At 40.1% G+C, this 22,414-nt stretch overlaps 1 protein-coding gene across 2 annotated transcripts in view; it reads right to left on the minus strand.

Annotated features, from left to right (window-relative positions):
• The window catches only part of LOC116693628 (copine-8), a 76,645-nt gene that overhangs the window by 50,941 nt on the left and 3,290 nt on the right, over window positions 1-22,414 (minus strand). For both annotated transcript variants that reach the window (XM_032522711.1, XM_032522712.1), the window contains exons 2-4: window positions 8,925-8,965; window positions 2,040-2,086; window positions 483-586 (exon numbers count right to left, since the gene is read on the minus strand). In XM_032522711.1, the coding sequence (XP_032378602.1) occupies window positions 483-586; window positions 2,040-2,086; window positions 8,925-8,965 (192 nt within the window). The remainder of the gene's footprint in view (window positions 1-482; window positions 587-2,039; window positions 2,087-8,924; window positions 8,966-22,414) is intronic.

Raw genomic sequence — 22,414 nt, forward strand, 5'->3', positions numbered from 1 at the left:
ACATTTGGCACAAGACTAAGACTAAATTAAAAATAGGTGACAAAATTAACACTAGAAGCAGGAGTTGTTAAACATTGAATGAATGAATTCACTTTTGCAAGTTTTGTAATTGTTTGCCTGATGATTCCATTAACTACTGTGAAGACAAACTTGTCTTTCAATGGATGCCAAGGTTAACATTACTGAAACTAGATCATAATCATCACAAAATGCCAAGTGTATGATTCACCGTGTGCACATGGCCCTATTTTGTCTCACTGCATTGTTTGAATGCGATGGATTCAAATGGAAATGTTGGTGGAAAAAGTGGCATGAAAAGTAGTCTTTTATTTAAAAGGGAGAAGGCTTACATCTCCCTCTGCGCAGACCATGAATATTTCAGTCTTAGCTCAACTTTGCTCCACACAGAGCAGCACCCACGCCTGCACAACACACACACAGATACACAAACGCTAGCATGCATAAGTTAATTGTTAACTCACAGGTCAAAGCGTAGATTCTGCCTCTCCTCAAAAAAATAGTCCAGGATGAATTTGCGGACAAAGTCAGGGTTGAGGGTGTTGTCGATGACTTCTGTCCTTCCAAACTAGAAGAGAAATGAGACAGGAGACATTTGATTACTGGCTGCAAGGCTCATTCAACAAACTACAGACCAAAAAAACACGAGTGACCAGAAGAACACCAGCCGTTAAAAATGTCATTGTTGTTGACACATAATTGTAAAAATAACAACACATAATGTGCCTAAATGTCACATGTTGAATGCTAAATGGCCAATACCACCAGAATTTACACTTAAGTCTTTTAATTAGGTTCTGAGTCTGACAAGCTGAGTCTGAAATGTCCAAAAACTGCCCCTGTAAAGAGGACAAACCATATTGATGAAGGTAACTGTCATGTAATATGCCCAAGTCAATGGGGCTATATACCTTTAAGGGCATTCTGTTACGTCCCTACGTAAATATGCACGCAGCGCCAGTAACGTGAGTCACGCAGAGTTGCGAAGAGAAGTTTAGCACAGGCATGTATGTTTCCTGCTCGTCTGCTTGACAATACAAGTGTTCATTGAAGTCTAAAACACGTGTGGACATTTGAATTCTTTACAGTAACAACATAGCCTTTCCTCACAGTTCCACCCTCAGGCCAAACTTTAAAGTTTTGCCTCATTAGAATAACCAAATTTTCTCTCCATTTTTCATCCATGGACGTTACAACTATACAGGGCAGATATGGTTTGCAATTGTCGTGTGATCACTTGATTTGCCTTAGTAAGTTACTTACATTCAGTTGGTAAACTTCAACAAGCCAAAGGTTGCATAGATCTTTCAAATTTTTTAAAAATTATACCAAGTTTCACAGAATTTGCAACATGCAAGCTGCAATTTGCAACATGAGATGTATATTTTGGCATGCTTCCCTTGTTAAAACAATGCTTGTGATCCGGTATGACTCTCAAATGAATCTGTAATGAAGTGTGAAGCAGCTACTATTTGCATACTGCATGTAAGCAATGCTTGCAAATAACTTTTGTGAGACAGGCTCCATCTGAAAGAGACCCGAGAATAATTAGACCTGCTCCGAAATGCTGTTAATCCAAATAAGAGTGAGAACACCAACACAATAATATAATCTCACTTACCAGGAACTTACCAGGAACTAAGAAGACCCGAAAACATAGTCCATGGCATACTACATCTATTTTTGTCACACCAACATTTTAACATGAATACCTCACGGATGTTATAGCACTTTCATTAAACATTTCTACATTTTCTGAAAAGAGATGCCTGCGTGTGATGTTAGGTCGCTCAGCACAAAACAAGTAAAAACAAGTAAACAAAAGCGTGAGCTGGGATAAATGTGATAAATTCAACAGTCTTGACCTAGCATTTTAGAGGGCAAGGGGGAAAAAAACAGCATTCCTTGCTCTGATCTTGACATTTACCAGATACTGTAATCTGGCTCCCAGCCTCCCAAAAACTCCTTGTATTGCTTCAATAAGACTTTCTGAAAGGCTGCCACCCCACCGCTGTACTCACCTCTCTCCATTCCCTGTTGGCTATTCCTTGAGTGTACAGCACACAAACTGTTGAATTAGAAAAAGAGAAGGGGAGAGAAACAGGAGAGGGTTAGATTGATTGAAGACTATTTAACAGTGCAAACAACGCTGAGAAGTCAGCTGAGAGCGTGTTCTTTCCCCGGATATGAGAGGAAAACTCCCTAATTAAATGTCACTAGAACTTTGCCTTGCAGCATGATGATATTTCAGAGAAGGAGGAGGAGGGATGGAGATGGAGGATGGGGACGGGGTTGGTGAGTGTTTGTGTGGGTGGAGGAAAGTCCTCCTTATTGACATTAGAGCGTCTCCGTCCGAAGGAGTCTTAGAGAGTATTTTGATTACGGGCCGCTAGTGAAAACATAACGAGGCAATCATCTGGCACTAAAATGACATTTTATCTGCATTCTAGCAGCGTTTACTGTATTCACACACATCTGTCACATGGCCGTGACTCACAACTCTGCAATCTGTTTTAACTGGTAACATTTTTACATAATAAAAATGTGAGTGGCGGAATGGTGGTGCTTCAGTAAGACATGAACTACTGTATGTCCAAACATGAATAAATTATAGTTAAAATCCTTTAAAATTGCAATAGAACAACAAATTCCTGCAAAAAATCAACCGGATGTGTTTTTGGATATTTCCAGTCGTATGACACATGTCACTACATTATGTTGCAAAAAAAAAGGGTCTCTCTTGCAAAAGAAATGTGATTTCAATGGCATATCTATGTTATATACATGTGTCTGCTAATTTAATATATAGATTGACACCAAAAACGTATTTCTGTTGTTTTGTTATGTTTACAATACGTTTACATTAGTTGATTGGGTGGAGCTGCATATTTACTCATAACTTAAATCTTGACTAGCTAACACATTTTGTCAGTTTTTATGGTGGAACCTGATTGAGGTAATAACTATTTTAAAACTAATTAGTAATTACTATGATGTTAGAAAGACTTGGTAATGGATTTGCAAATAGTGGGTGCAATCCCATCCAGATACATGTAAAACAAATGCAGTAAGGAAAACAGTAATCTGTACTTTGTCTATCACAATAATAATTTGTCTATAATATTCAATGATTCTCTTCCTGTTTTTCGCTTAATGAAACACTGATATCTAGACAGATACACCTCAATCTACTCTGTTTTGTATTGTTGTTGTTAACCGCTGTTATGTGAGCACCATCCTTTGAGAATAATCTTTAAAACACACTTCATGAGGAAGTCGACCCGTTTCCAACCCATTCCACCTGAGCAACATTGATCACTAACTCTAAAAGGCCACTAACAACAACAACCTCTGTATGTCCTCGTCATATCTGGTCACACAAACGCACTACAAGGAAAAGAAAAGAAAAAAACACACGCACACATTAGCCTGGTAACTCATGTTAAGTAACCACTAAGATGGTTGCCTGACTGGTAGACCATCCATGGGGACCCAGGGCATGGCTGGTGAGCTGGTTACGTATTGTCACTCAGTGATTACAGACACTGTTCTATAAGAAGTTAGCGGGTTTGATTCCTACAACAACCAATGTGTGTCCATCATTGAGTTCATATACATGTAGACCAGTATTCCACTATTATTCCGAATAGGACGATATTTTTTGAATTTGATACAGGTCACGTAAACATTATATTCCGGTTGGATAGCCCAAATAAGGCCTTTTTCCGAATAAAGCATTTTCGGATGAAGACATCTGGGATAATCTGGTATTATTCATGTTTACAGGGTACCCCCAGGATCCTCCAATTTAAATTAAAGGCTTTTTAGACCTTTTTAATTCCATTTCAAATGAAATTTAATGCCAACTTTGTACCCATTCAGATAGCAGAATGACGGGAAAATGTCCAATCTGTATAACTTTTAAACCCTGGAAATTAATCATGTACAAGTAGGCTATAATTGAATTAAATAAAACATTTTATTTAAATTATCAGTAATATTTAATACAATGTATTTGATTATAATACAATCCAGTTTAATAAAATATATTACATTGCATAATGAGAACTTTCACTTTTGGGTACTTTAAGTATATTTTAATAATAATAGCTTATACTTAAGGAAGATGTTGAATGCAGGACTTGTAACTAACAAGTAATTTGTAACTCTACAAAACTGTTTTTTCTACTTTTGCTGCAATACATGATCTGAGTATGTCTTCCACCTCTGGAAATCACACACAACATGCATGAATACCTGCAACAGTGTTTAACACTGAAAACACACAGCTTAATTCAGTGTTCACTTGCAGCTCTGCCACAGTAGCAGATAACCTTTAACGTTATCTGCCGGTCACATTGTCTCTGAACAGTCCGCTAAACAGGCCGCTAACCCCCTGGTACCGGTCAGAGACGCGTATCTACTTTTGAGTCTCGGCCCTCCAGTGCGTCCAGCGACGGGCTCCGGTTAGGTTTTAATTAGCCTACGTACATTAGTTAATTTTGTTACAGTATGAACTTATCCTAGGAAAGGCGAAAACATATATGACCGAAAGCCAAGACTTTGTATACCAAAGTCAAGCGATTTAACTGCATTGCTAAATTTGAGATGATCAAATGTAAGACTTTTTCAACGCTTTTAAGACCCTGCGGGTACAAGAGACATTCTTTGGACATGTTTACAGCGCATTTGTCTCAATCGGAGTTTTGACCTCAGTTCACGGCCTCTTGCCTATTTACGGCTTTTGGTCAGCACTGTGCATTGCTGTGGTTGCGGTACACAAACCAACCAGCCAACCGTTTGGAAGGCTGCAGACCCGATAAGAAGAAGCACCACAGCCGCTTTTAAACATTATCAAAGACTTGGATGTCGATAGGTTTTTGGATACGCGCAAACATTACTACGCCAACCTTTTTAAGAAGCTGGTTGAAGGAATAAAAGACGGAGGCTGTGTTTGCACGGTCCGACAAGTCTGCCACCGCTGGTAAACTTTGAAAAAAAAAACTAATTTGCACAGCTACATGTAAACTGGAGTATTCACGTTCATTAGTAAAGTAAACAGCTTAGTCAGAATATCGTCTTTTTCAGAATAAGGGCAAAAAACTGAATATTTTGTGCATCACTGATCAAGTGACATTTAACAAGACACTGAACTCATGCCTGTCACACATGAAGGCTAGTATTCATTGTATGATTGCTTGTGTTTGTCTGACCAGGGATGCAAATGGAACGAAGTTGCTAGGTCTGGTACAAAGCATTGTCCACTTGTGTTTGAGATTAAATCCCAAACTGTCGTGCTATTACAAAATGATTGCTGTCGTGTAAGAATTCTTTGGCTTTTCCCTATTCTTCTTTGTCTTCCTAGTGGTAGTGTCAAGTCTGTCAGAGGCAGACATGGGGAGGAGGAAGGGAAGAAGAAAAGCTGCCTGGCAACCTCACAGTGATGACAAGACTGCAATCATGCTTGGTAAATTGACCTTTGGTTGTTCGCTACTTAGTTTAAATGTTGCATTTAGGAAGAGAATTTTTATATCATATATAACATTATACTATACAGTGAGTAGAGAATGGTTATAGCCTCACTCTTGAAACTAAACCCATTGAAGCCGACCTTGTTGGCTTTGACAAGACAACACATACTTTGTCTTACATCTCCAGATCAAATCAGTGTAGTGACTTGTTGTCAGCGAGGTCCTCTAACAACTGTAGGCCATCCAGAAGCTTTTTTAATCCATCGTGGAATTACTGTTTTTGTAACATAAATAGTGAATTATGAATCCAAAAATCAACTCACAAATGACTGTTTTCCTTTTTGACCTTTTAAACCAGCATCACATATTGGTAATAGTTTTGTCGCGATTAGCTCCAGCCTTCCAACAGGGTGTTGGGTGTCTTCGTAGCCCTACCAGAGGCTCAGTAATCCGGCCGGGAAGAGAGTGACTTTTCGGAGACTTTGCCCGAGTAATTCCAAAACGATAAATCCACGACCTTCAGGCAGGATACAAGATGGCAATGACTGATGGCTTCAGAGACCAATCACATGCAGTTTGTCAGCTGAAGGGGGGAATCCTAAATAGTTTTATATTTTTGTTAATTATAGAGTTTATTTCTGTTTTCCTCTGATTGCCTAGACTTGGCGGAACAACTTTCAAAAGCCAAAAGGTTTACTTTTTTAAGTTTTCAATACATTTCCGTGAGATTTCAATTTCGTTTAGTCTTTTATTGTATTTTAAATAACAATGAATACATTTATGTGACATCCCTGCAGCCTACATGTTCTGATAGCCCAAGTTGTCCTGAAAAAAAGGATATCTATAACTTATGCATAACATGATTGAGGTTACAGGGAGGCCAGGCGAACCACAGATGGGGGAAAAAATGATTAGACCTCACAGGGTTAAGTTTTCCACAGAAGTGGTTTCGAGCGAAAAAATGTAGTTGTGAAGATCGTCTCTTTCTACTGAAAACTATTTTTTTTAAGGATTACATGCTCTGTTACGGGTTACAAAGGCTCATTAAACTCTTTCAAAACCCCTTCAAACTTGCAGCTAGGCTTCCATTGAACAGCCACGAAGGTAATGAAACATATGTAAACCCAACCACCATGTCTAATTTATGGTTACACTACATTTACATTGCAAAGAGTAAAGAAAAACGTTTGTTCAGTATGAATAGAATGTAATCTAGGATATAATGTTACTTCTACGCTTTAATGCTGTTTGTGTACAAAATTAAAAAAAAAAAAAAACAGGCAAAAAAAAGCCTGTCAAAGTGTTTAGGTATGAAGGCGGAAATTGTGAAAATTTTTAAATGCAGCATAAAATCTCTATAATAAGGGTCCAAAAATACACACACATACACACACACACACACACACTCACGGCAATCAGACACTCAAAAAAAAGAGCTTGAGTTGAGCTGATTATGAAGGCAACACCTTTTACTGAGGCGACATGCATTATCATTACGGTAATTACAGCATTAAATAATTGTAAATTTACACCTGAGTTAATATATGAGCTACCACCTCCTGATGACATGACATCACTGATTTAATCATAGATTCGTCAACTCATCAACAGTTGACTGTGACACTGACTGTGAGTGAAAATAATCTGATGAATTCCAGTTTTTTCCCCCCAAATCTGACATTTCCATCTTTTAGAATGAAGCTCCTGCTGAGCCCAGATACGCTATACTATTACAAACATTTTAGTTTTTTTTTTATTTTAGTTTTTTACTCACAACAGTGTGGAAAATTTCACACTGTTTTTGAGTGAAAAAGAGCCCAAAAACATCCTAATTACCCTGCGACTGGTGCCGCGGCAGAAGTGCTCAAACTTGCCGTGTTTTGGCAGACTGTCAGTCTCGATGTTGTATATGTTGCATTGTGGGTGGTGTGTAGCAAGCCAGGGCTCAGCTGGTTGAATATACAGACATCCTTTAATCTTTCAATGATGCAGTGAATAACACATGGTTTCTACGTTATTGTGCGGGGTGGGGGAAATAGCGATACATCAATCACACGGCATGAATGGCGATGCATCCTCGCCATCTGTACCGGCCCACCTGAAACTCTTCCTCTTCATCAGGCTGATGAGGAGGGAAGCAGCTTGACAACAGCACCACTAACACCATCTCTGTTTTGAATGTAGGATATACCGATGGTGGAATGCTCCTGTCTGCTAAATGCCCTTTTCCAATCTGCTGAAGCACACTGATCAAAGCACATTCACATTTTTGCAGCGGCTAAAATGCACACACACATATAAACATACAAAACACTGGATTGTTGTCCAGCTTTATAAGCTAATATGAATATGGTGCGTGAGCCTGCCTGAGGCCCTGGATGTGTGCACTGTGTGTGTGCGTGTGTGTGTGTGTGTGGCTCTGCTGAGGCAGTCTAATGCTGTGTGACTGGGGCCAGTGCTGTCAGCAGAGCAGAGACATGGACGCAGCACAAGTGCCTCCTTGCATAAATGTTGGGGCGGGCAGGGATGCTCATCCTCCTCTCCCATCGTCTGACACTTAAAGGTCCAATCCGCGATTCTAAGAGCTCATCAATTATGGGTTCATGAACACCAGCCAACACTAAAAACACCATTGGGTTCACTGCACAGCGCCCAGGCGCCAAAGTGCTGAATATTTCGGGAATGAAGCAAGGTGATGCTGAAGAACAATGCATGGTAACCAAACGCCAACCAACGAGTGTTTTCCTCCCATCATGTTTATTTTTTTAGAGGGCTTTTAACAGACAGGACTGACAAAGCTGGCACGACAGATGAAAACATCAAGGAACTACTTACCGATAACTGAAAAATACCTTTATACCCTACCCTTTTTTATTGTTACTAATTTGAGGAATAAAAAACCTTTTCCTAAAAACAGGCAAAGTTCTCAAATGTTAAATATTGTCTAAACACAAGCAGCCATACAAGAACTTTGCCTATGTAAAATAATCAATAACAAACTGATTTTAAAAAATAACCCCGGGATCAGAGTGCATAATATACATAATGGAAAACATCTTCAATCCAGCACTTTACGTTTCTCTATCAAGGCATTTTAATGTTGGATTGCAGACTGGGCCTTTAAAAACCATTGGACCAGTTGCCAAATTGAACCTCTGCTGTCAAGGCAGTGAGGAGTGTGTGTATGTGTGAATGTGTGTGTGTTTCCTTTAAAGTAGGAGGGAAGTGGCTGGTTTGTGTGAGGATGATCTGGTTCCCCTCACTCACGTTGGGAGGGAGAACAGTGACGAATACGACCCCTGACATATGCAAATGTCTACTGATTCACACATGCAAGGCAGAGCGTGTGTGTGTGTGTGTGTGTGTGTGTGTGTGTGTGTGTGTGTGTGTGTCTGTGTCTGTGTCTGTGTGTGTGTGTGTGTGTGTCAAGCTTACTTGGATCAGACTTGGAGAATGTGTCTCTGTCCAGCAGGTTTCTGAAAAACAAGAAAGCAAAGAGACACATTGACATAAAAAATAATTGCACAGCTCTCCCACTTCAACAAAGGAAATGTAACTAGAAAGTTATTACATCACTAAACCACACCTAATTAGCTCCCTCACTGACCCCGAGAACTCGTTTAACCATAATCCTCCTCCTACTTGATTAACAAAAGCCAGTCCATCCAGTCACTGAGGCAGCAACATTAAAAAGACTATACAGAGTTTAAAGTGGAGCCCATTTATATTTCAAACATACAGAGAAAACAGCAGAAGAGAGTACCTATTTTTCACATTTTTGCACTCCCTGGGTGCCAGCAACAACAACAGTGGAGGCTGCCATCAAATTTACATGACACTCCACCCGTGCTCTTTGCATGGGGAGGGATAAATGAACCGAAGAGTCCCATCGCTGGCAGATGCTCAGCACCACTGAGGTACTCCACGGTTAAACAGCTCTGAAGGAATTAAATATGCAGACAAAGACGACAACTCACAGCTGCCTGGGCCCGGAGAAGAAAGAAACCCAGGAGCAGCTTGGGGTAGGGGAGGGAAACCCGGCCTGTTACGTCAGGGGTTGGCCTTTCTGGTTTTAACTCTGTGTTATTTGCTTACAGGGTCCAGGGCTCAGGAGGACAGGGACAATGCGAACAATAACCAGAAGGGCTGAACTGAACCAGTCTGTCACTCACTCAACTTGTTACTCCTGCCAAATCTCAGGTTAAAACCACATAAGAACAGTCAATTTATAAAGCTTTCAATAATATGAGTGCTTCGGCCATCAGCAGGAAGTCCAGTGGGACACACTACCCCAAAATCTACTGTTTGGAGAAGCTGAAAGTATGTTACACCACATCAAAAGCTAATACAGGGATAACATTTATAACTATACTGAATACATGAAAGCTTTCAGGGACGGACTGTCAATCAATACGTCCAACTGACGGCTGTAGGCACAAACATAAGTCTAACAAACAAAGCAACATAAACAGCCAACAACAGGGGTGCTAATACGATCACTTATATGCTAAAACAAAAAACTGAGGAGGAAGAGCCAGTTTGTGATTGGTCCCCGGCCGCAGACGCAGATTTGTAATGGGAGCAGGTCGGGACAGAAAAATGTGCAGTTTTCCAGCCTGAGCTGCAGGGCAAAATCAAATTGCTGGCAGAATGGCTAGCAGAAAACTTAAGGAGAAAGGTGGATGGGAAAAGTAAAAGAAAAGAAGTCTCTCAAGACTGATGCAGCAAAATGCAAAAGGCTCACGGAGCTTTCATGATGAGGGACAGACAGCAGAGTTAACTTCACATCAGCAAGAAGGTTCTGCTAAGTGCCAGGAGCAGGACACTTTATGATAGGTTGGCTTTATCCCTATCTTAGTGAATTGCATAGTCAGCTAGCAACATGGGTACGTGCATCACAATTATGAAATTGATCGCCCCATTTAGTGCTGTCACACGTAACGTGTTTAATAATTTCTGTTTGGTTAATTTGAAACATTAAACGCGTTAGGAATGAAACGCGGTTTGACCGCGATTTCACTTGGTTGTATGTGAGAGGTTGTAGTGAGCTCAGTTTTGCTGCTAGGATGAAGACTGTGGTCTTGGATTAAACAGGAAAACATCAGGCATGCACTGGTACCACTCTAAACTAGCTAACGAACAGGGAAGGGGGATAAATAATTCACCAAATTTAACCCCAAGTTTAACCAAAAACATTACAGCTTGCACTTTCTGTCTCTTCCATCCGGGTGCAGTTTTTCCTTGTCTTTCATGTTTGAGTTTACTGTTGAGGAACTTAGCTTCACAGACAAAATTGATAGGGCCTTCTAGTCATTTTCATCATTTTACAGCCTTAATATGAATCAAAAATGTAACATGACATTGACAAAACAATAAATAGGTTTTTCAATGCTAATTCTTTTACAAAAAGCAACACATAGTATTTCATCAATAATAGCTAATAATCTATCTTTAAAATCATTATTTTATTCAAGTTGAAGATAGGTATAGGCCTACAATATATATCCAATCCCCATGTTCAGGTACAGCAAGTATACTACTTTATCTCTGAAAGGGTTGTAAGTAATACTTTTACAGTTTCATAATTACTTTATAATTAATTAAGTTTGTGTCATTTGGGGTTTCTGTAGCCAATAACATTTCATTATTTGTATTTTATTTCAATGCAGATGTATTGGCATTGTATTTGAAGGCTGAGGCTTCATTTATAAACACAATCCCAATGGTCATCATTGGTTTTGAGATGTTACTTGCTGTGAATACATTGTCTGATAGGCTACAGCATTGCGACATAGAATCAGGACATCCTGGCTAGTGTCTGTCGCACATGGCTAGGGGGGGATGGCCGGATGATTGGCCTATTTGGGAGAAAGTCCAGGGCTGTTTTTTAGCCTCAGTCCATCCCTGAATGCTTAGAGCATACTGTGCATACATATGGAAAGTGAAGAAATGAATTATGCTGCAGGTGAGTCTTTATGGATATTTGTGATGGCTTTCTTTCCAGTTCTTTCTTTCCATATTTGGGATTCTTTGACTGACATGAATTTAAGTTGACTTTAGCCATCATGCACCATGAAATAAGAGCCGCAACAAACTTTTTTTCTTTCTTTCCAAGCTTACAGAATGTGATTTTGCTTCTTAAGGGGGAGATTCAGAGTATCGCTTTAAGCTGCAGTAATCGCAGCAGCGTGACTTTGTCCATATTGTGCTCTGCTGACAGAGAAAAAGAGAGCTGAAAGGGATGGGTAGGGGAGAGAGGCTCCTGCTATCATGCTATCTGCGGGGCGAGCGTTCTGTCGCCCATCCGGTCCTGTATGACAAGCAGCGAGTGTCTTGAAGCCGTTGATGGCTAGTGATGTATCTAGATCAGGCACTCGTGTTGTGCTGATCCCAGTGTGGCCCAGATGGTAAAATGCCACGCTCCGCTGCCTTGCTGTCAGGGCACGCCCACTGGCTTTTCCCCAGCTCTAAGACCTTAAATAAATGATAATAAGCGATGGAATCAGGCCTTGTCATATTGGGGCTGTGTTTATGACTGGCGGAAACTCTGAGAGATTGTGCAAGAGTGAGAAGTGGGCGAATTCACCTGCCAACTGGAATGAATGTTCAAAAAAATTATACAGTACTCTGTTCCTCCTCCTAGAGGAGTATGAGTGGAAGCAGGGGACGAGATCCAGTGAAGGAAAGCAGAAGGAAAAAAAGAGTGTAAGGAGTGTATGAAAGACAGGATGCGTCTGTATGTGTGTGAGTGCTGGCAGAAGTGCACACACTTATAAGGATATGGTAACCTCCGTCTGATTCATGTGCACCCTTGGGCTTCCACCTGGCCCTGATAGAGATGGGTGACTCTTTAAAAAGCCCTTTCCACCGCGGGCAGCCCTGGAAACGTCTGGGCGGTCCGAGAAGAGTGCTTCGTCGTTCATCAAACATTTACAAGGTCCCTCCTCGACACCAGAATCACATTTGAAATCCCACTAGTTACATCACAGCCACCTAAACATGGCAGCTGGAGCTTTAAATACCTGATTGAGAGGAAGAAGAGGAGGGAGGGGAGGACTTCCATCTGCTAGAGCAATTTGGATGGATTTTTTTCTAATGAAGGAAAAAAGCCCTAAAACAATATCTAAAAAGGATCCAAAAGGATTTCACCAGAATGAGTCAGCAAGAAAAAGAGTACCCTAATCTGTAATTTTATTTTATGTTGTATTATACTTACTTTTAAGCCTTAAAAGTAAGGAGGAGAGGTGTTTTTTTTAATATTTTAAGATAATGAGATGCTGAGCAAGAAAACAAATAATCAGATTTTTATATTGTGTGGAAATTAACAGAAATCAATTTATAGTCAAGATAGCAAAAACATTTAAAAAAAAATCTAGAAGTAATATTATGCATGATATAAAACATCCAAAGCAACTATGGTCTGTATGTGTAATGTGAAATTGGTCACTAAAGCCCTTTTCACACATGCTCCGCAACCCTGAAATTATCTCGACATTACTCAGAGGCGCTGTATGTGCGAACACAAATGTCCGAATCAGTTGGACTGGACATTAAACAGACTTTGCCCTGCCAGCTGTTTAATGTCCAATTTAGCCGCCCAAAGTGTGACTAGAGCAGGTCATTGTCCAGAGAATTCAGAGTGAGCGAGCTGACATGTTGACGCTTCTATCATGCCGCAGGAACACAACTGAAGAAAAAAGAAATCTGAGGGCGAAGAAGAAGGTTCATTTATATGTAGGCGCCAATGAAAATGTCTAACTGGAGAGACAACAAGATTCCGGAACTTCTGAAGGTAAGTGCCAACGCCGAAATCATCTGGCAAATTTAAAGAACTGCAAGAGACTTGAAGAGTCTGTACATGACCAAATTACAAAGTATTTCCAGTAAGTCAGAACACAACACACATCCTGCTGTGTGCTACATGTGAAGAATAGGGTACCCTAACCTTCAAGAATCATGTAAGTTCACTGGTATCGGTATTGATGACATGTTATTTTTTCACACCGTGTCACAACTTTGGTATCGAGTATTGTGTACTTTTGGTGGGATCGGTATCATCCACTAGATTTTTGGTATTTTGACATCTTTATTTTCAACAGGTATGTGATCTAGGGATGTCACAATACCAAAAAATCTAGTACTGTGTCATTGTGACTCTTTGTTCAGTGTCATTTTTTCTCTCTCTCAACTTCCTGAAAAACAAGTACCATCATGTTTTCAGAAGTACCAGTTTTGTGACCTCAACACAACAATGTTCAACCATTTAGCTTCCTCCAACTACTTTAACACATGCTCTGAGATGGATGTGAGTGCTTAGTCTCCGGTACATTTTTATCCTGGGTGGCACCTGGGCGGATTGGAAGCATTAACACGTGCTAGCCGTCGCTCACCAGACTCCACGGGAGCACAAGTAGCAAGTCTAAGTTATAAAACCTCCTTGTCTTCTTGCTTCGTAGTCAGAGAGGTCCGCTGTGGCTACTCCCATCCTGTAAACCATGTCCACTAGTTCGATATTTAGCCTTCCAGCCAATGTGCAGGTTTGTTTACTGTTGTAGTTGTTGTAGTTGTCTGGGGAGCTAAATATCTAAGAAAGAGCTCTCCTCAGTAATGAACAGCACATACCCGTCCTGCTGGGAAGATAACACCAGATGAATCGGGTCTATCGAGTCTGAAGAAAGCTCTGAGCTGTTCCACCTTTGAAGCACCTGAGAACCTCTCTAAACTCTCAACGATTTTGTCAGACTCTCAGTGTTTGTGTTTGTATGTGTGCTGTAGGGAATTTGATGTGCATCCAATAATGAACAGAATGAATCCTAAGTCACAACATACTGTAAGTAGTCATTGTGAATGTGAAGATAATAATGTTGGAGCAAGTTTGGAAGAAGAGACTTCCACCACTGCTGATCACCATTTCTCATTATATAAGAATAGAGAGCAACTGCATTGCGACCACTATAAGTGCATATTTACTAAGGACATTTTTCTCAAATTCTCATAACACAGTTACAGAATGTATATTAACTCTAAAGCATTACAAATTACATCAATGTAACCGCTCTATGTTATACTGTCATGTGTGTACAGCCTGCTCAGACAGTCTAAAATTCCCTGGATTATTTTAAGCTTGAAGCACCCCAACCACGTTAAAATCACATCAAGCACTGATCAGCAGAATGTCATCAAATCTGCCCACATCAATTACAGAGATGGAGAAAAGTGGCTGTGCAAAAGATGAAAGCAGAGGAACAGAGGGGGCAGGAGGTGAGCTGGTTAGTAATGTGATGGAGCCACATTGGCTCTCTGAGGTAACCAGGTGAAGCTACGGTGGCTGGATGGGCTTTAATTAGGCCAAATGACTGCGTCAAAGCTCATTAATGCAGCGACTCAGCAAGACCCACAGGGCCTCGTGTGATTTGGTCCCGACACATGAGACCGCCTTGATCTGTTGGTTTTATGCTCTTTGCTCTATTCCACCTAAATGGTGGAGGATTTGTAACACGAGGACCAATATACTTCCCGTAGCAACTTAGTTTCATTAAAGCTTGTTTTTTTACTTTGTTTTAGTTGGTGGTCGACAGATCTCCCTGCTCATTAATAATGAAAAATGGAATAGAAAAGTGTATGAAACCATAGGTGAAAAAGAAAGATAAAGGATAACACATCATTAGTGAAAAAGTGATAAAATACATAAACACAACCTGTACCTGGAGGAATTATTGCACCTAATTATAACAGTGTACAGAGTGCCTCACTGCTCTAATTTACTCTACCTTATGACAAGACAGTGTTATATATATATATATTTAGTCCCGTGTTTATTTGACTATGACTCAAGTCAACCATTTAAAGCAGCACTCTAATCGCAAACAGAAACGTAGGGAATGCTATTTTAAAGAACAATGTATGTGATCTGGTTACCCAGTAGTTTAATATGTCCAATGTTGCCTATTTATCATAAATAAAGTGTTTTCCTGGGTTTGTTTCTTCTGGTACGACGTTTTTTTGTCATGTAATTTGTGTATTTCATTTCTGCTTAATGTTACAGATGCAGGAGGTATCACTGCTGTGGTGATATGCTGCTCTTTTAAGAATATCTGGGGGGGGGGGGGGTTGGCACCATAGAAATCATTTTCTTTTTGAGTAGTAATGGCATGGAGTAGTAAGTTGTTTATGTGTATTATATTCTGTGTAGTGTACATTATTACATTAATCTTGCACATTTTTAAAAAAAAGTTACAGTGCCTGTCTAATTCCACATTGTAATAAGTATGTTTTGATCATGCTTTGTGATTGGTTGGCAGACATTCTTATAATACATTTTATCTCCTGATCAAGAACTACAATCACTTCACCATATTTACCTCCTTAAACCTACAAACTTATATCTATCTACAACTAGTTATCAGTTTGTGTTTGCACTGTACCCATGGATGTCCAGACAACTATCACTGGATTACTTTGATAAAAACATCCTTATTCTCAGTAGGGACGCACACCATTTTTGTTGTACAAAAATAGCTAAGCTAACAAAGTAATTGAAATATGGCTTAAGCTTAATATATTTAACTTTGTGCAGCAAATGAGTCTTTTCTCTCAACACTAAAACGGTTCTCTTTATGATGTTTACCAATGTCGAGTCCAGGGAATAACGGCCTGGAAGCGCAGTTTGCTGGTGGAATCACCGAAGAAGGTTGGAGAATTAAGAGTAATCTGCTTCTGTAAAAAACGGATGACTAAAAAAGACAGACTGGCGCTGTCAGATGCCGAAAAGCTTGTCCAAGCCCAAACATGACCACATCAACCCCCATCCTCAAATCACTCCACTGGCTTCCGGTCTCACTCAGGACTGAGTACAAGATTTCCCTTCTTACCCACCAATGGTGATGCTCCTCTACCTCAAGGAATTCCTCATCCCACAAACCCTTTACATGTTCCCTCCGCTCTGGTTCAGCATATTTCCTGACACCCCCAGTACCATGTTCCGTACTATGGGCAATCGGGCATTTTGGCATTTTGCTCAGCTGCTGCCAGGCTGTGGAATAATACTTTTTTTTCTCCTTAGCATTTCTATGTAGCACTTTGAGAATTGCTTAAATATAAAGTGCGTTACAAAAAAATGTATTATTATTATTGTTTTTACTATTTTACTTGTTGCTAAGGGCTGGCAAGCTACAAGATACTCTGTAAAGACACTGGTGAGTGGCCACGCGCCCTTCTTGGTTTGAAAGTGCTGGCATCCAGTTTGTCTGGGGTGCAGGCCAGGTGGGATTAAAGGTGGCGATCACTACGAGCTGATGCAAATGATCGGAGTTAGATAATTGGGGTAAATGCAGATCCCCAAACAGTAAAAAATGCCAAATTTATGTCTGATCCGATACTGTGATTGGGATTGAGACATCCCTAATTCCCGGGCAAGTTCTGGAGTGTATCATTTCTGCGTGTTCAGAGTTGAGACTCTGGGTAATTATTTAGCACTTTACACTAAAGTCCTTTACAGCAAAACAAATGCGTCTGGTAAACTTGCTTAATATTGCAGTGATGTTGGTTGAGTGTGTGTTAAAACATGAGAAACATGCACACAGGATTCCTTCTCTGTTTTAACAAGTCTTTCTGTCTCTTTCTTCACCTTACTCGTGGAAAGCGCAACATCGGCTGCGACAGATTGACCGGTCTCTCAGCAGGTCAGCGTCCAGCTTTAATACAGCCACATCACAACACGTCAATTCTTCGACGGGATACGCGTCCCCCCTTTTTGCGCCTAAAGGTCACGGCTATCTCTCCACTGTGGACCACTCAGATCAGCTGACAGCCACACCACCGTGAACACCGACATCTTCGTGCACAAACATTCTCAGGGGACCGAGCGTCTGCAGCTCTAAAGGCCTGCCTGAGTCAAAGGACCACATCCTTCTGGGAAGTTTTTATTAAACTACTGGAGTAACTACTGGAGTTTAATGACATTTCAGTTAACCAGCAGATGACAGCCTAAAGCAACGTACACAGTTTATAACGGATTAACACCTTCTGCTAGTTTTTGCTAGCTAGCTGTTACCATGTGAGATGAAGTTAGATTTAGCATGCTAATTGATACATTTCCTTTAATTCCACCCAAAGGGGCCACCTATTCATTCTTTATTGTAAAACATTCAGTTCTTTCTGAATTAGCTATCTACTTTAAACCTTTAGTTTGCACACAGGTTAAATTGTCGCCTCAGATATTCAAAGTAGCCATTCCCCATTAGTCAACTAGCTTACTCACCACATGGCAAAATTCACATTTAATGTATTTGACAAATGTACAAATTTAGTTGGCTAATTAATGGATTATGTCTCCTTATTATATTATAATGTATTGCTTCTATCTACGTATGACATTAAAAAAAATCCATTTTATTTCCAGTTATATTCAGATTCCACATTCCGGTAAATTGCCATGAAAGGTTTCCACTTTGAATCTTCCTGGAATTCTGCAGCCCTGATGTGCACTTTTTTAAAGCCAAAATGATCAGTCAAACAGTGCTGTTGAAGCAGCCTAAGGGGATTTCTTCTCACTGATGCACAGTATTTGACTTTAGTTAATCAATGTCAGTAGGCTATTTCTGCTTGGCAACACACATGATGAGTGCAGCCATGGTTTGGATTTATTGAGTGGAGGAGGGCTTTTACTGAAGGATGCGATCTATCTAGACTAGATGCTACAGTAGCCTTGCCGACAAGCAGGGACACCAAAGTGGGAAAATCACACCACCCACCGGCTCAGGGCTGGTAAACTTTGTGTTGGTGAGGGTGCTGACTGAGCCGGAGGCTGTCGGCTCTGCTAGCAGCTCTGCAGTTAAAACACAGTGATCAATCGGTTGTTTCTGTCTAAACGCTTTGTCAGTCAAAAAGTGGAATCTTCATCTTGAGGGTGAAAACACGACAGCGCTGGTATTCAGGTGGTGGTAAAGAACAGAATGACCACGTGTGGAACCTTATCAAAACTATGCAGATTAGAGCCACAACAATTGGTTGACAAACAGAAAATGAATTGGAAACTATTTTAATAATCAATTCAGTCTTTTTTCAAGCAAAAATGGCAAAACATTTTAAAGTTCCACCTGCAATGTGAGAATTTGCAGCTTTTCCTAATCTCCTATTACAGTGAATGGATATACTGTAATTGCATTTTGGAGAAGTTGGTCAGACAAAACAAGACATTTGAAGACAGACCCTTGGGCTCTAGGATATCTAGGATACCGCAATATCGTATTTTTCATGGTTCTGACGTTTTACAGACCACCCAATTAATCAAGTTGCAGCCTGATGCATATTGTTCAATCTGTAACTTCATACCAGGCTGAAAAGCATTGTTTCTATGTCTTCCTAAATTGAAAGTTTCAAGTCTGTTGCACCTCTGACCACAGCCAACACTGATGTCATGGTGTGATACACCCTGGAGTACACTTCTACACCACTGCTGGGGTAGAGCAAGATGTTCAGCTTTTAGAACGCTCCTGTGATTCAGTGTTGCACTTCCATTCAATTGGGGGACGTGCAGACACCGGAAAAAAAAAAGAATGACAATGGTCAAAATCGACGCAGCAGAGAGCAAGATATCCTGTCTGTTAGGGTCACGCACCAAACATTCTGAATTTTACATTTATCATAATGCATATCGATAGCATCTTGCATTTGACCCTTACTGTCTAGTAAACACTACTGCCTTTTCCACTCCCCACCTCCAGTTTGTAACACAGGCTTTCTGTTCTTAATAAGTAGCTTTTAAGCCGAGAAAACAACTTTTTCTCACCATATTGTCTCAATCCTGGTGTTGAGATACAGTATGTGTCAATTAGAATTCAGCCACCAACTCAATACAATGAAGGCTAAAGAGACTGTGGTTTCCGCAGCTCACAGCATTAAAAACTGACATAAAACTTTTCACTCAACTTGTACCTCCACAATGGATTTCCTTGGAACACACATTGCAAATTGCAAATGCATTGGCTTTTTCAGATACCTGGAAAAACTACCAGATCGCCAAAGCTACGTTAGGGGTGCATGGAAAAATTGTCTCACTTGTTTTGCGTCATCTGATTGGTTCTTCTGATTGGCCTTAGAGACAACCGAACAAACTATTTAGAATGACTGTATTCGTAGCGTTGGACATTGTTTTGATTTTAACAATTCTTCTTTTCGATTTTGGTTCTTGTCCTACCGATTCTTTGAAGGATGGAGTTGAAACGGGTCACATGCTTATTTCACAGATAAGAGGAACATAACATCTAAATTTCCATTTTATTCCCAGTAATTTTACAGATTCCACATTCCAGTTAATTGCCATGAACAGTTTCCTTCTGAATATTCCTGGAATTTTGCACTTATCAGTCAAACAGTGCTGTTGCAGCAGATTTTTTTGAGAATTTTATCAGAATTTTAATTTGATTCAAAGGTGATTTACAGTTTCACCAGGCTTTTTCAACTTAAAATAACGCCACACTTCAGAGAGCCGCTTGTGCTTACTGCGCTCCATGGCTGCAACACAGAACTTGCGCGCGTTAATTTTGCAACCAATGATTGGATTTGAAACCCGATTTTCCAAACAATTCGAATAAAAAAAAAAATGCTTCCATGTTGGAAGCGTTCTTGATGCCGAATCCGAAATATCGGTCAATCCCGACCAGTGGCCGATTGATTAGGGCACCCTTCAATGATTCATAACTCTTAACAAAATAGCTTTTCTTTCATGATGCCATAATTTCAAAAGAAAAATTATTTTGTCCAGATGGTGGCTTTATCATTTTGAAAGAAAAGTCTTCACATGCTCTGATCTCAAAATCATTCAGGTCATTACCAGGCTGACTTCCTCTGTCGAGTCATTACCAGGCTTTTATCTTAGACCGACATGAAACAACAGCAGCAGCTCGGCCTCCTGCAGCAGCTGGCAGATTTTAGGTCAGTGGAAACTAAATTCAGTCCAAACTCTTTGTTCTTCTGTTCATTACGTGTCTCAAAACAGGTTTACAAGACTTGTTTTCCAGTAAAATTACATCTGTCAAAAAACACAACTTCCTCCTAAACCTATAGAGATGGATGCTAGTGAATAATCAAATATCACAACATTTTTATTATTCTATATGATATCGCATGTTTTAATCGTTACATTAGAGAAGATTAAGAAGTTTAAGAGTGACTGGTGCTTTTACAAATAAAAAAATTACTTGATTTATGGAGTAGTTAATAGACAAAATTAAGAAGAAACTATATTGACAACTGATTAATAGTTTGTCATTTTTCAAACATAAATGCCAAAACAATTGCTGGCTGCAGCTTCTCATATGGGAGCTTTTCTTGGTTTTATATGATACTAAACTAAGTATACTGTATATTGGCTGGACAGACAAAACACGCTATTTAAAGACATCATCTTGGGTTTTGAGAAATTTTGATGAACATTTTCATTATTTTCTGAACCTTTACAGACAATGAAAGTAACCGTTAGTTGCAGCCCTAGGTGCTTAGTTTACACACAACATGAACATGAAAGTGATTATAGCAGTGTGGATATGATTAGGCCTGTTGCGATAGTCAATAAATCAATTAATCGCACGATCGCGTGAGGAGAAACTGCTAGTTGAGAGTTGGAGGAATAAAAAAATAAAAAATAGATGGAATTGGTTTCAAAGCCAAACACAACAGCAGCAGTGTGGGGCCACTTCGGATTCTAACCGAATGACCGCGGTGAACCACTTAACCTGAGCGAGGTGGTATGTTGCAGTTGTTGTAAAACAGTAACAACTAAACACAACAAGCATGCACCTAAAGCACAATTACCCGGTGCAGTTTTCTGAGCTGGGAAAAAAAAATTACAACAGATGGGCCGTCTTTGTCTTCCCGACAGTACACCATCCCTGGGGCGTTTAGTCGACAAACAAAGCACAAACAGGGTAGTGCAAAAGGGTGTGCACTCACAGACAGTGTAGTTCGCTTCATTGCTAAAGAGATGCTGCCCTTTAGTATCGTTGAAAAACCGGCATTTCAACGAATGCACTCTCTCTCTCTCTCTCTCGTCCTTGGTGCACACCCTGTTGTGGACATAGACTACAATTCACTTTCGCTTTATTTGAACAAAGCTTTATGCTGAAGAAATTATTTTTAAAAAGCTTTTTTGCATATGGCCTGTTGAGGCTAGGGCCGGGCATCGTTCAAAATCTTTCGATCCAATGCCGGATTCAATACCTCAGTTTCGATACCTCAGTTTCGATATCGGTTCCTAACGATAGTTATTTTGGTACCATGTTTTAAAATCCATTTCAACATCAGCACAAATACATTAAACACAAAACATATTTTCCACCTTAATTGTGAATCAAAATTGTTTTAAAAGGAAAATTTAAAATGTTGGTAACACTGCTCTCTCTAATCATTTACAACACCGGTTGTGCTTTTGGATAGGGGTGTGCCAGTCAGATACTCAGGATTGGTATCAATCCCAACTGGGCCAAAATTAGGTATAGGCTAATATTGAACTACCTAAAATACAAAGGATTATAAAAAACAAAGACTTTTTAGTGCAAACTGCATAATGACACAAACCTTTAACAACAAAGTTGGTGACGGCCCTGTTGTCAACATTGAACTACTGTAATGGAGAAGTAACTTAAGTGCAAAGGAATGTAACTGAATTGCCTTGTTGCTGAAAGGAGCTGTAGAAATGAAGTTGCCTTGCCTCACAACCTCAGCCTGTCAGTCATCAGGGCAAAGAAACCCCTGTTGCGCCTGCTTGTCTCACCCCTGGCTCCGTGCTCCGCCGTCCATCAATACCCGCAAGGTCCGGATTTGTCGCGGCACGGCTGCGGCCATAACTGACAGCTGAAGTCTCGAGGACCCACGAGGTCTCGCAAACTCATGTAGAATAGAACCACAAAAACAACAACAGTTTGTTT

The sequence above is a fragment of the Etheostoma spectabile genome, chromosome 8 (assembly GCF_008692095.1).
Source record: "Etheostoma spectabile isolate EspeVRDwgs_2016 chromosome 8, UIUC_Espe_1.0, whole genome shotgun sequence".
In the NCBI taxonomy this organism is placed as follows: domain Eukaryota; kingdom Metazoa; phylum Chordata; class Actinopteri; order Perciformes; family Percidae; genus Etheostoma; species Etheostoma spectabile.